The 13101-nt window shown below is 38.1% G+C and overlaps 1 protein-coding gene across 1 annotated transcript in view; it reads right to left on the bottom strand.

Annotated features, from left to right (window-relative positions):
* Nucleotides 1-13101, bottom strand: part of HIBADH (3-hydroxyisobutyrate dehydrogenase) — an 86840-nt gene that overhangs the window by 12535 nt on the left and 61204 nt on the right. Inside the window, exons 5-6 of the mRNA XM_075419092.1 lie at nt 1440-1573; nt 790-866 (exon numbers count right to left, since the gene is read on the bottom strand). Coding sequence (XP_075275207.1) covers nt 790-866; nt 1440-1573 — 211 coding nt within the window. The remainder of the gene's footprint in view (nt 1-789; nt 867-1439; nt 1574-13101) is intronic.

Genomic DNA, 13101 nt, shown 5'->3' with positions numbered 1-13101 from the left:
GAAAATCTATGAAAGTTCAAATACTGTGATACTGAACTCGTACTCGCATGCACTCTACTGGAAAACAAAACAGAATCTCAAAGACCAAAGACCACAGCAAAAATAATAGGCTACAATTGGAAAGGGAAAATAATTTTGTTTGAATGTGCTGCCACTTACAAGTCTGATGCATCACCAGCTAGAAAAGATATGGTACTTCTAACATTGAGAAGTATGTAGTGGAGCATACTCCAGCTTTTTGACAAAGTAGGAGTTTTGGCAATTAGGACAGATTGCAGTGGTAAAGTTGAACAGGAAGTTAGATGTTCTTTTTTATGCTTAGATCTTAACTTGATATACACACTGTACTAGAAGTTTTACTATACAATATATTTTGGAACAGTTTAACAAAGTAAACAAAGCCAACAAGAGCCATGCGGGAGTATAATATTCTGAATACCCTGTACATTAGCTTAGAATAAAAACAAAAAGTTACCTCTATATTACCTCTGCATGTTTATAATGCAAAACAAACATTGCACATTGCACTACAGCAGAACAAATAAACCCTTAACTTCAGATGCAGAATGCAACAATCTATACAGCCAATACCAGAGAATACTCCTGTTCTGAAGAACCCTACTTTGGTTGAATAATCCCTTTAGCATGCTAATGGCTTTATAAGCGAATTTCTGGCAAGGGTGTATCTATGCCATCTAATCATCATTGTCTCAGCAAAACTCAACCATAAAACACAAAAACTGTTAACACAGAAAAAATGCTTCAATCCAATACAAAAATCAAACCAACCTGATTCCAAGATTCATAGCCTCAGCAGTTCCAATCATACTGATGGCCAAGAGCATGTTGTTGCAGATCTTTGCAGCCTGAAAATAAGTTAAATTGTCAATTAGTTTCTGCATTTTCATAGAGATAACATGTAGCAATCTTTTTTAACTAGGTCTGGGACAGTTTGATCAAGTATGTTCTGGCAGCTCTCTTCTAAAGGTAGCACCAGTAAGCACAAATCTACAGTAGTATAAAGTCAATGAACACTGCCCTGTGGTTCCTTCAGAGATTAGGAAATGCTTCTTTCCTTAGTACAGTAGCTCAGTTAGTGTACGTGGCATGTAGAGGCTCTTTGTCCTTCAGAACATTCAGTAAATCTAAATTTAGAAGAAACAAAATTAAAATCTGTGTCCTCTAAAAAGTATAATATCAATAAACCAATGTGGAGAAGCACCAGGTCAGAAGTTTTGGTGCTAATCTATACAACAACATGCTGGAGAAGAGTGCCATGAGGTTATTTTATAAACACGCGGTTGAAAACAAGTAAACCAGCAAACAAGATATATTTTAATGAATTTAATTCTGGAATAAAAGAGTAGGTACCATTAAATAAAAACAAAGCAACAAAAATCAAAGACTGAGATAACTAGTAATCCCTCAGGAAGCATCACCTGTCCAGTTCCAACTTCTCCACAGTAGATCACGTTAGAACCCATGCATGTCAGCAACTCTTTGGCAGCATCAAATTCTTGTTCCACTCCACCAACCATGAAAGTAAGGTTTCCAGCTCGAGCAGCTCCAACACCTGAATCCAGACAATATTTGATTTAAAATCACTATTTTAAAATAAACTCATGAACTTTATCTTAACAGTAAGGGTCTGATGATGTAAAATTCATGTACTTAATACTTCACTTACGATCAACCTCTCAAAGTCTATGCAGAAGTAAGCCTATAGTCCCAGTGCTTACCTGACCAGAGATCTTAATTCTCAAACATTTGATGACGATAAAGCCACCTTATCTTTCAGGCATACTGGCAGTTAAACAATTCACAAGACTTCTAGAAAACTGGCAATGTCACTCTTTGTGGTTTACATACTCTTCACTTCTGGCTGTTGACAAACTCTTGATGAACTATTGTTCAAAGCTAAATCTGCTTTTATCAGCTTTTCCAAACCTAGGCTAATTTTTATCAGTGCTTCCTGTTTTTCACATAACTGAAGATTTAAAATACACAGGCATATAAAACCAAGCCTTCTGAATCTCCACAGTTTATTATGTTTCTAATCTGGAGCAAAATTCTACTTAATTTAAGAAACTTTGAGTTCACAGTTAGTTTCCTACACATAAACTTAACACATATACAACAATGTAAAGAACTATGTAAAACACCAATGTAAAAATGATTCACACACAAACACACTATTCCCAGTTTTATTCCTGTAAGTCTATCCTGTCTTTACCACAAGTCAGTATGCGCACACCGCAGTTCTTTGATTATGTAGTTCCTAAGCACAAACCCAGCAAATTTTTCACCTAATATTTCTCACTTCCATGAAATAAGTCTATTCCTTAAAAGAAGCCTCATTCTAATATGAATTAGAATGCATCCATAATGTCCTCATCCCCAACATTTAATGGGCAGAACTAGTACAAAAATTTGGCCCAAATTGATGAAAACATCAGCTTCCGCACTATTTTTCACTTCAGCAAGTGCCACTATAAATTTTATGTGCTACGCATCCGACTTTGGCCTGTTAGAATGTACAGCTGCAGATAATGACGTATTTCCAAATTAAACATGCTCAGCTAGGTACAGTGTTCTTACAAACAGAACACCCAAGTGAAACAGTTTGTTCTTCCATGTGGCAGACCACTCTGTTGCTACAGGAAGTCCAGCTGCTCTCCAGCTATGGTTCACAGTTCTTTGTCATCAATTGGCTACAATAATAAACATTAATAAATGTTTTTATTGAAATAGTTTCCAGAGTGTAAATGGAACTGCCTTCACTGAGCTAGATGTTGTATAGCGACAAATGAAAATGCACTCTTAAAAAGCTTATCAGTTGAAGATAGAACTTTTTTAAAAAAAAAACCCTCAACCAAACAAACCCCCCAATCTAACCTCAAATAGCAAAAAAGTTATTCTGTTAGAAGCATATACCACCTAAGCAGGACATTTCTGCTCTCCTTGTTCCCCATTAATAAATGAAATTGCTCAATAAAAAACAATAGAAAGAAAAAAATAAGCCCATAACTAAGCATGGCAATTATGGCAAAGTTTGTGCACAAAACGTTCTGATAAAGTGGGCAATCACAGCAGGCTAATCAGAGCTTCTCTCAAAGCTTTAAGCCTATGTGAGTGCTGTACCACAGCTAAAGAATGAAGTGGTCAGTATTGGCCTTCCTTTCCAACATCAAGGATGGCAACACTGCAGTTCCTCACACAGAAGAATTCAAAGAATTTTTGCTTTCCCATAAAAATTTCAGTCGATGCACTTTTATCTGTGTGTCTGTCTACAAATGCCCCTTCTGTATTTGCCAAGCATTTATGTCCCCCATTCTGCCTTCCAACCTGCACCATCTTTTGAATGACAGATGAAGGCCTCAAAACCAGTAAATACCTACCAGTTATATGGAAATAGGCAACAGTGGAAAGAGGCTCCCACTGATAAGTGGCTGATCAACCTATTTTACAGCCTAGAATCACAGGATTGTTGGGGTTGGAAGTGACCTCGTGAGATTATGTTGTTCAACTCCCCTGCTCTAGCAGGGTCAGCTGGAGCAGGCTCCCCAGGACTGTGTCCAGTCGGCTTTTGAGTATCTCCAAGGATGGAGACTCCACAGACTCTCTAGGTCACCTCTTCCAGTGCTTGACTACCCTCGCAGTAAGAAAGTGTCTTGTGTTTCAGATGGAATTTCATGTGTTGCAATTTGTGCCCATTGCCTCCTGTCCTGTCACTGGGCACTACTAAGAAGAGTCTGGCTCCCTCTTCTTCATTCTCTCCCACCAGGTTTTCGTTCACATTGACAAGATCCTCCCTGAACCTTCTCTTCATGCCAAACAGTCTTGGCGCTCTCAGTCTCTCCTCATGAAAGATGCTCCAGTCCCTTCATCATCTTCATGGCCTGTAGTTGGATTCACTCTAGTAAATCCGTATCTTTCTTGTACTAGTGAATCCAGAACCAGAGCATCCAGAAGAACTAAGTCAGGCCCACAGCTTTAAAAAAAATCAGTCTATATATACAACACTGCGGCTCCTAGAACAACATTGCTGAGGTACTGAAGTATCTACAGTGGTAAAGCTCTTTCTGCTCAGGCTGAGAGACACCTTATTTGCAGCCAATCCTTAATCTCACTTGAACAACTCCTCCACGGGCAACTCACAGGAACTGGGCTAAGAGTAAAGCTTAGATTTGGAGCTAACACAGACAGGTCATTGTCATCTGGTTGGCTACCAGTTTACTATGTACATGACCACAAAGACTGCTACATTAATAAACACAAAGATTTTCATTCCATTCCTCTAGCTATTTTTATTCAAACCACATAATGGCCTTTACCACTAATCCTGTGATCTGACCTGCAGAAAATTAAGTAGACAATTTAAGTCAAAGCTTACAAACAAAATCCAGTACTATCCATCACAGGTCAATAGCCTTGTATCTAGATTACAGACTGCTAAATAGCTTCAGAGAGTCATTTATTAGAGGAAAATTAATGCTGACAATAGTTTTCAGCTGGTTAATCTTCTGACAGCTGCACTCTCTCACTTGTTCAAACACATTTCAAGTAGAAAAAATAAATTAGTTAAGTAGGAAAAAAGAGCAATTTATTGTATAATGCAGAAGGCTTGGAAAATTATCTTTTTAAAAACAAAAAAAACTGTTTACTTCATGGTAAATTTTATCATCTAGGGTCCTTGCCAACTATCAGCTATTTTATCAGAATTAAACATGCAACACAGCAAATCCAGGGCACTGACAATTAAAAAAAAATTTAGCAGGGAGTCTAGGACAAGAACTGTAACTTCAGCTAAAAACAGAAATAAAAAAAACATTAGACAAGAATGCACAGCTTTATTTCACAATCACAGATTCCACACCAACAACACAGGCCAGTAAAGTATTATCAGCTTCTAACAACTCTACAGAGAGCAAGGGAGAAAACAGAGCAGCTAATGTACTTTTAAAAAGCTAATGATTATTTTTCATCTTTTGATTCTTTACAGATCTCTTACTACCTAAGATAGTGCTTTATGTACCACTGCTGATCAGGGTCCGAAGTCCTTCAGAATCTATTTGTTCTTCCTAAAATACAAAAAGCCTCTTCTCATCCTCAGGGAATGTTTTTCTCAGAAACCGTATTTGTGATTAGCATGTGTAAGATTTTCTCTACTGCAAAGCAAGACTTCTGCAGCCCATGGCTGCTGTCCTACCCTCGGCTTCTGTAGGATGACACCCCCACCACCACCTGTGTGCAGAATCCTTTAAGAAGGTCATATCAGCAGATCCCACAGAGTAGCTCAGCTCCAAGCCAGTAGGTCATAACACCATTAGAGTTTTTCCCAGAGATACAAGCTGACAGGAACAGGTTTGCAGATAAATATGATAAGAGATCTAGCTAGTGAGGGGGCATGCAAAAAAAAGAATCTGGGAAAAAGCATGGTGAGAAGTTATAGAGTCAGTATGGCATACCCACTTGGAGATGGGTTTCCCACTTGGGTACTAGAAGGTTTTGGACTAAGATCTGAAAAGTTAATTTCTTTTCTCAGGAGACCTACATAAAGAACTGCTCTTCAAAGCATCCTGTTGCACCTGCCTGAGTTACTTGTGGGGCAAGGATTAGTTCAGTCCAGATGCTTCTCACTTTGATTGCCAAATGATGGCTCAGTGAACCTGATGCAGAGTGTTAGGATTTCAAAATTTCAGATGAAAACGTGAATGGGGGCTTAGGAGCCCTCATATGACAACAGCAACTGGAGGCAGCTATCCTCCAGTTGGGATAGTTTGGATCCTCCAGGGATAGTTTGGATATGACCTCATGTTTTAGCCTCCAGGCCAGGCAGCCTAGTTCAGTAGCCACCCTGCCCTTCCATATTCACTTTTTGTTGCTCATTACAACAGCATTTAACATCTTAGGAAAAGTCTTGTAATTTGCCACTGATGCTTCCAGTTAAAAAAAAAAAAAAAAAAAAGTCTTACCTCTATAGCTACATCAATAAAAGCAGTTTGGTTTCAACCAGTTTTGCTTATTATTAAGCATACAATTTGCTAGAAGAAATATGTTAATGTAAAGATGTTACATGAAAACATCTGCTTTTGGTTCCACTTTTATTATTATTATTAATTTTATTATTTAAACAAAAAAAACAGTGCTAGAGTTTTAATCCTCTCTCCTGTTTTACAATGTTGCACCCTCAAGTTTAAGAGTTCAGGCTTTGCCTGTTACGCTTTGGGAAGTGCAAGGGAACACTGGTCCTTTATTCCAGTATTTTTTTCAAAAATGCAGCTTAATCGACTGTAGTTGCCTCAAACAAGCACTTTCTTGTCATGTTTGCTCTCTTTCAGATCGGTTGAACTTCAGAGCCTGCATCAGTGTGTTTTGTGTATGTGTATGTGTTTTTAAGGACTAAGCAGTTCTTTTCAAGTACCTGCCAGCTCGCATGAAATACTTTGTCTTTTGCAACTCACAAAAAGTTAAACCAAGATACACAAGAAAAGATTAACTGAAAAGGTTGCTATTGTTTTAGTACACATATAAATCCAAAACCAATTAAAAGGCATGTAAAGGCAAAATCCCCTCTGAAAATAAAAGCAGAATATTTAAAATTATACTATAAATTTAAAAGAACCATGAGGAAACTAGTTATTTTATAAAATATAAATAGGCTATCAATTTTTTCCACTTGCTTTGTAGACAACGTCTGCCATCCTCAATCTATTTTCATGAAACAAGTGAATAGAACAGTGTCAGGAAAAAACCCTACAACACAACACGACTCAGAGGGCTGTGTTTCTCCCCATTATAAAAATCAGCATCAAAGCTAGACCTATGAAGCTATTCTGCTGCCATATAGCTAAAACACAGTAAATCACTTAATTTGCTCAAAAGAACTTAAATGTTTTAACCAGTCTGCCATCAGTGGAGATAAAGAAGAGGGCCGATGGGACCGGGCTGCAATGTGAGCCGTCTTTAAAATGCAATTGTTCTAATCATTTTCTACAGATGCAGCCTCACAAGGGGCTGCTGTCACAGGGACCATTTACGACTTGTTATGGTGTCTCTATTGTTTACCAGCGACATTCGCTAAAAAGGCGACAGCTGGGACGGAAAGCTGCTCCTCAACGAACAATATAATCCCGTGAAAGTAATCAACAAATTTAAGGGTGTTAATTAACTTTACACTTTATCATGTTCAATTAGTTGTCCTTTCTCAAAAAGATTGCCGTGCACAATCGGTTTAGAGCGTGCCATGTTTGATTTGTAAGTGATCACTGTTTCTGTTTCAAAGTCCATGTCAGATGTTCTCTTGGGTTTTGGTGACACAGATGAATGGCTCCGCACATGTTAGGGGGTGATCTGGTTTAACATAAACCAGCATAACATAACCCCTTGTTAACGTATTGCTGGCCTTTCCAGAGTAAGAACAGAAAGACCCGTGCACGCGGACGCACACATATATGCACAAAACCCCGGCGGCAATACCACAGACAACGAGTCAAAGTTTCATTTTTGCTGAAATGCAAAGACACAAATAAATGGGCAATTTTTCATCATTATATCTTAAAGCAAGACTTGTCTTTTAGGGGCACGCTTGGGATCATTCCTTCCCAGCAAGATCCCTAGTTCTGCCGCATTATGCACTATGCACAAGCGCCTCCGTACATTTTACATAATGCACGCTGTCCTTCCTAATGGCAGCTGAGCAGGCACTGGGTAGATGCGCAAAATTCCTGTGTATATCAAATTCTGTGGTGGCTTTTAAAAGCCTGTACTGCATTTATAATGGCAGGGATTCTAGAAGAAAGTTGAATTAATCTATTATTAAAATTTGCCATTTTCCCTTTAATGCACCGGTTCCCGCTTGCTAATGGGACAAGGCAAAGCTCACAATGAAGCGACAATGTACTTGGAAGTGCACCTTAATGAAAGTCATTGCTGTTTCTCTCTTCTGATTAATAGAGCTTTGCATCACGATACCTCATAAACTAGTGATGTTTGAACAAAAATGGAAATGGAGGTTCAGGTTAGTGCTTTGAAGATTTATACAACAAACACTCAATATTACTCCAGACAAAAGCACGCTTGCAGTATTAGAAGCATCTCTTTTACAGCGTAATCCAATTACACAATTTGTTAAATTATGGCTATGGAAAGAAAAAAGTCTAGTGGATTTTTATTCTGCAGCAACAGGCAAATTAAATACACATTATCATCATTATTTAAGTAGTTACATTGTACGTAAAAACAAACTGCAAAAAATCCCACCCACAAAACAAAACAAACCAAAATAAAAATGCAAAGAAAGCCCAATGGAAAAGTTGTTAACTCTGAAAGCTAATAATGGAGTAGGTTAAATATTTAAGAGGAAATTATAGACTGTATCAGAAATAGCTGAAACCACAAAACAAAGCAGTAGAAAACATTAGTTTTCTGCTAGATAGAAGATCTGCAGGGAGAAGGGAAGCGGTCGATAGATCCTTAAATTGGACGCAATAGCTGTTCTTCTATCCCAAGTTGGCAGCTGCTACATTTGCAGACCCGGTTCATTATTTACCCATAATGACCATCAAGCTCCAGTCAAAGTCAGATCACAACAACTGTCAGCAGCTCTTTTAATTAGCCTTGTTTGAATTCAGATAAATATCACAATGGTCCAGCTTCTGCTGAAAAAGCAACAGAAGACTGCAAAGAATAAGCTGCTCTGACTTCCTAACACACAGCATTGTGAAAAAGTCCGGAGAACAAAAGTTTATTTTTTTAATTGAGGAAGGGATGGTGATGTGCACTTTATTATTTTTCCCTCATGCGATATTCATATCACGACCGACAATTCCTGTTTATGGGCAAATCTGTCCATCTCAAACGCCAACTCAAAGCGTTACTCCACAATCTAAAAGGTAAACTTGAAGAGATGGTTTACAGGTACTAATTAAATCTCTAACCTCTCTGAAATCGGACGTTTTGAAAAACTGAATCAGAATTAAGGAATGCACATATTAACAGGATTATCCTCTCTCCTAATTTATCTCCTTCTGTTTGTTTATCCTCAGGGAACATAATCTTCTGTTGCATCAAGCCACTCTCATTCTCCCTGTGTCAGCAGCAGAATAATAATTCCCTCCTCCTCCTCCTCCACCCCTGCCTCCCACAAGCACAGGCAAGAATGAAGAAGAGTGGATCAGACTGTGTGCATCAGCATTAATGCTCCATGCAGCTATTTTCCTAGCAGTAGCAGAGACTGAAAGAAAGATGCAAGAGAGGTGTGCAATATGCTACCTGTTCTGGATAGCCCAGCATGAGAGGGTGTAATTAAACAGATTTTTCCTCCTAGAATAGTATGAAGGCAGAAGATGCAGCTAGAGAATGCTTTAATAGCTTTTCTTTAGCACTCCCCTTGCTGTCATGGTTGGGTCCCTGTTTTGCTAGGTGCTGTCTGAAGACAAAAGACAGTACCAAACTCTCCAGTCCCACACAGCAACCAGGGAAGTGTTGCTGTACATGCAACGATCCTCGGGGGCCTCAAGGAGAACACGCTTAGGGATTTACATGAAACATGAGGATACACGCACATAAACAATAGATACATACATGTGTTACAGTAGCAGAGGATATCCCTTTTCAACACAGAAAAAATTGTGTAAACATCATTAGGAACCGAAGGTAGAAGGTAGTGTAGAGGGAAAGATAAAGAACCAATTAAACAAAATAGGCAAAATGGTAATGAGAAGCTTTATGCTTTTAAAGGAAGCCCAGAGTGGAATTCTATAGGGAATAGTACTTGAACTTGGCCATGGATGCCAGAATAAAAATCTTCAATCTGATTTAGATGTATTATAGAGGGACGCCAAAATACAGAAAAGACTATGCTGTCTCAATAAATCATGCAAAAACTGAGTAGAAGCTGTTGTTAAGGCAGTTTAATATGAAGGGAATGCACCAGGAAAATTTTATGAGATGGCATTAAGTAGCAACCGATGCCTCCAAAAGGATTAGCCAAAGAAAATAAGTTGCAAAAGGCAAATACACACAGAAAATACTATTAACTTTTTCAACAGAACTACAAGCTGAAAGGCCTGATGAGATCGTTCTGTCTGCAGTAGTTTTTTTAAAAGCATTACATTTATTTCTAGTCATTGTAATGTCAAAGAGAAATATCAAAGTCCCTGAAAAGTTACCAAGTAAAAAGGTTAACAGCATTGCAATAAGAAAGGAAATAAAGTAGGATGATTATTTGCTTATTTTTAATACCCTAAATATTGTATTAAAAACATTTTAAAACAGTAGCTCACGCCAGTCATCTCTTGTATTCCCTCCCTACAATCTGTACTCCATCATAAAAAGCCCTAGGCAACAGAAAAAGCCCTTAGGTGTTCATGCTGGAGTACCAGATTTAGCTACTCCTTTACAAATTCCTAACATTTAGATCTATGGTCTAAATCTCATTTGGGGCTGCACACCTATAGATAAATATTAAAACTTATCAACAACAGTTGAAATTATCTACAGTTATGGACAGCAAAACTAACTGCATAGAGCTTAGCACAGTTCAAAATAAGTACTTCATTTTTTTGTCTGAGTATTAGCAAGACGGCTGGACAGCCAGTGACGAACGGGAGCAGTATATTCCATGTATTCAAGATAACAAAGTTTCAAAGCAGACTTCAGGCCGCTCCAAATGTAAAGCACATGGCCATACGCCATCTGGTTAACCATTGCTAGGTTCTGAGTAAACACAGCATCAAATACAAGAGAAATATCAAATACAAGAGAAACAAAGAAAATAAGCCATCATCTTCTTGCCCAACACTACTGTTTGAACTTCTAGTCTTTTAGGAGAAGTCCAAAAATGAAAACATGAACATGCACATAGCTTCTCAACTATGTGAGGCAGTGTTAACCATCCATGCAACTAACATTCCGCAGACAGGCTCTAACACAATTCCTATCTTGCCCAGTTGAGGCTTTAAGTCCCAGAAATAAAACTTCATCTTAATCACACAATGCAAAAACAAGAATAACTTTTGTCTGGCATTTAAAAGGTGACAGAGTTGCATATTTAACATCCACTGAGGTCATCACAACCCCACTTTCTTCAGAAGCTTCCACTCTGTGCAGAATATCAGCAACCAGAAAATAGACTGTTATGGGACTATAGGAGAAAAAGCTCAAAGGGACAAACATTTATAATGTCCCCTTAGAAAAAGAGAAGGTAAAATTCCAGAAGAGCTATTCCATCTGCTCTAACTAGAATCCACAGACAATACCAAAATTAACAACAACATCAAAACGCCAAAAGCTTAATGTTTGTGTAGGATAGCAAAAGCCACAAACAGAACCAACAGTCCACCTTGGCATCACAGCTTTTCATCTCATCTGTTTTGACTGAGCAACACACATGCAAATTCGTGACCAACAAAACCAGAAGCGTGGCCAACCTTGCTGAGCCCTGTAAATTACAAAAAGCAGTTAGCCATGTGCCAACATGTTTGCAGATTTTGCTAGTTGGACTTGAATTTCTCGATCTGGAAAGTATTAAAATACTTGCGCATTCTACCTGAACTCCACAGCAAAATGCAAGTATGTTTACACAGTATTGTGGAATAGATACGTAATAGCTGAAACCCTTTTCTTACAACAGAAAAACAAGAACCTTTGAAGGAAAAATACAACAGGAATTTTAAATATTATTGTTTACATATCTCTCCAGTATTAGTACACTCCAGTATTAGTACAAAAACAAGATATTAATCCCTTTTACAAAAACAAAATACTTGAAACAGTTTAGCCCTTTATGATTTTCTTTACCATGTTACCCTCACATAGGCCCTGAAAGCAACAAAACACTGGAGCATGGTTTTTTGCTGAATAAAGAAGGCATTAAGCACATTGCTAAAAAAAAAATCACTGAGTTATGCATTTAAACTGCACTGGTCAACAGGTATGGGTTGAAGTGTTCTGCTTAATAAAAGGTTTGCTTCTTAGAAAGCCAGCTGCAGATGCCTGAAGTCATGTGGGTAAATTTCTGTTGATGCGTTCATTAGTCCTTCCCTGTTACATAAGACAATAAAAACATTGTAAACATAGAAAAATAAAACAAAAGGCACTACAATGGGGTGGAACAGCATAGCATACCTATTCCTAAGCATTTATGGTTTATCTAGGAGCCAAAGATATAGCAATATCACATGCCAGCCACAAGCAGTAGGGGCATATTTACATTTGCAATATTTAAAACGTATCTAGTGTTCAATAGCAGGAATCTAACAAAATTTTAAAATAAAACAGCAACACATAGCCAGAAAGAAGTGTCAGGCAGGTAATTTTAAAATAAATCCATCTCCAATATTTTCTGCTGGAGAGTTGTCCAGCTGCGAGTTTTAATTTTACCTGTTTCGGGTACAGTCTATGACTGGACAACCAATACAGCTTTACCAACTGAAATCGGAAATAAATGCTTAAAAAATAGGACTGAAAATTGGATTGAACATTTTTGAATGAACTTTTGAACCTTGTCCCTTAAAAAGTCACCAGTGGTGAGAGACCGAGAATTTTTCTGATAATCTGAACCAGCATCAGAGTGCATTCCTTCAGATATGTCTGTCCCTTCTGCAAGCGCTTCGGCATTGAATCTTGCCTCCGGATACAGTAAACAGCCCACATAGTCTATCTTTCAGCTTCTCCTTTAAAATATATGCTTATTTTTAACCACGCCTAACTCTATATCCATAACGGAAGAAAGCATTTTCTGCTGCCCAATTTCAGCATGTTCACAGTTAATTCTTGAAGCTTTTTTTGGCATTGAAAAGGCAAAGCGATATAATAACGCAAGATGACAACAACTGCCAGAAAACCAGCCTAAATTGGAAAGATACAGAGCTTCCATTTAAGCACTCCCCTCGTTAGAAGGCCTTTCCCAGTTCTATTTCCTGTTCAGGGATCCTCTTCACATAATTCTATTCTTATTCCTCTGAAAACCAGATAGTACATCTCTTTCAGAGAACTAGATTTAGCATCGACCTCCAGCCTAAAATGCAATGTACTTTTCAGTGTTCTCAAATGTACTTGATGCCACTTATCCAATGAGTTCAAACCCTTGTAATTTCA

This window comes from Opisthocomus hoazin, chromosome 4 (genome assembly GCF_030867145.1).
Source record: "Opisthocomus hoazin isolate bOpiHoa1 chromosome 4, bOpiHoa1.hap1, whole genome shotgun sequence".
NCBI lineage: Eukaryota > Metazoa > Chordata > Aves > Opisthocomiformes > Opisthocomidae > Opisthocomus > Opisthocomus hoazin.
This window is presented reverse-complemented; position numbering and strand designations above follow the sequence as displayed.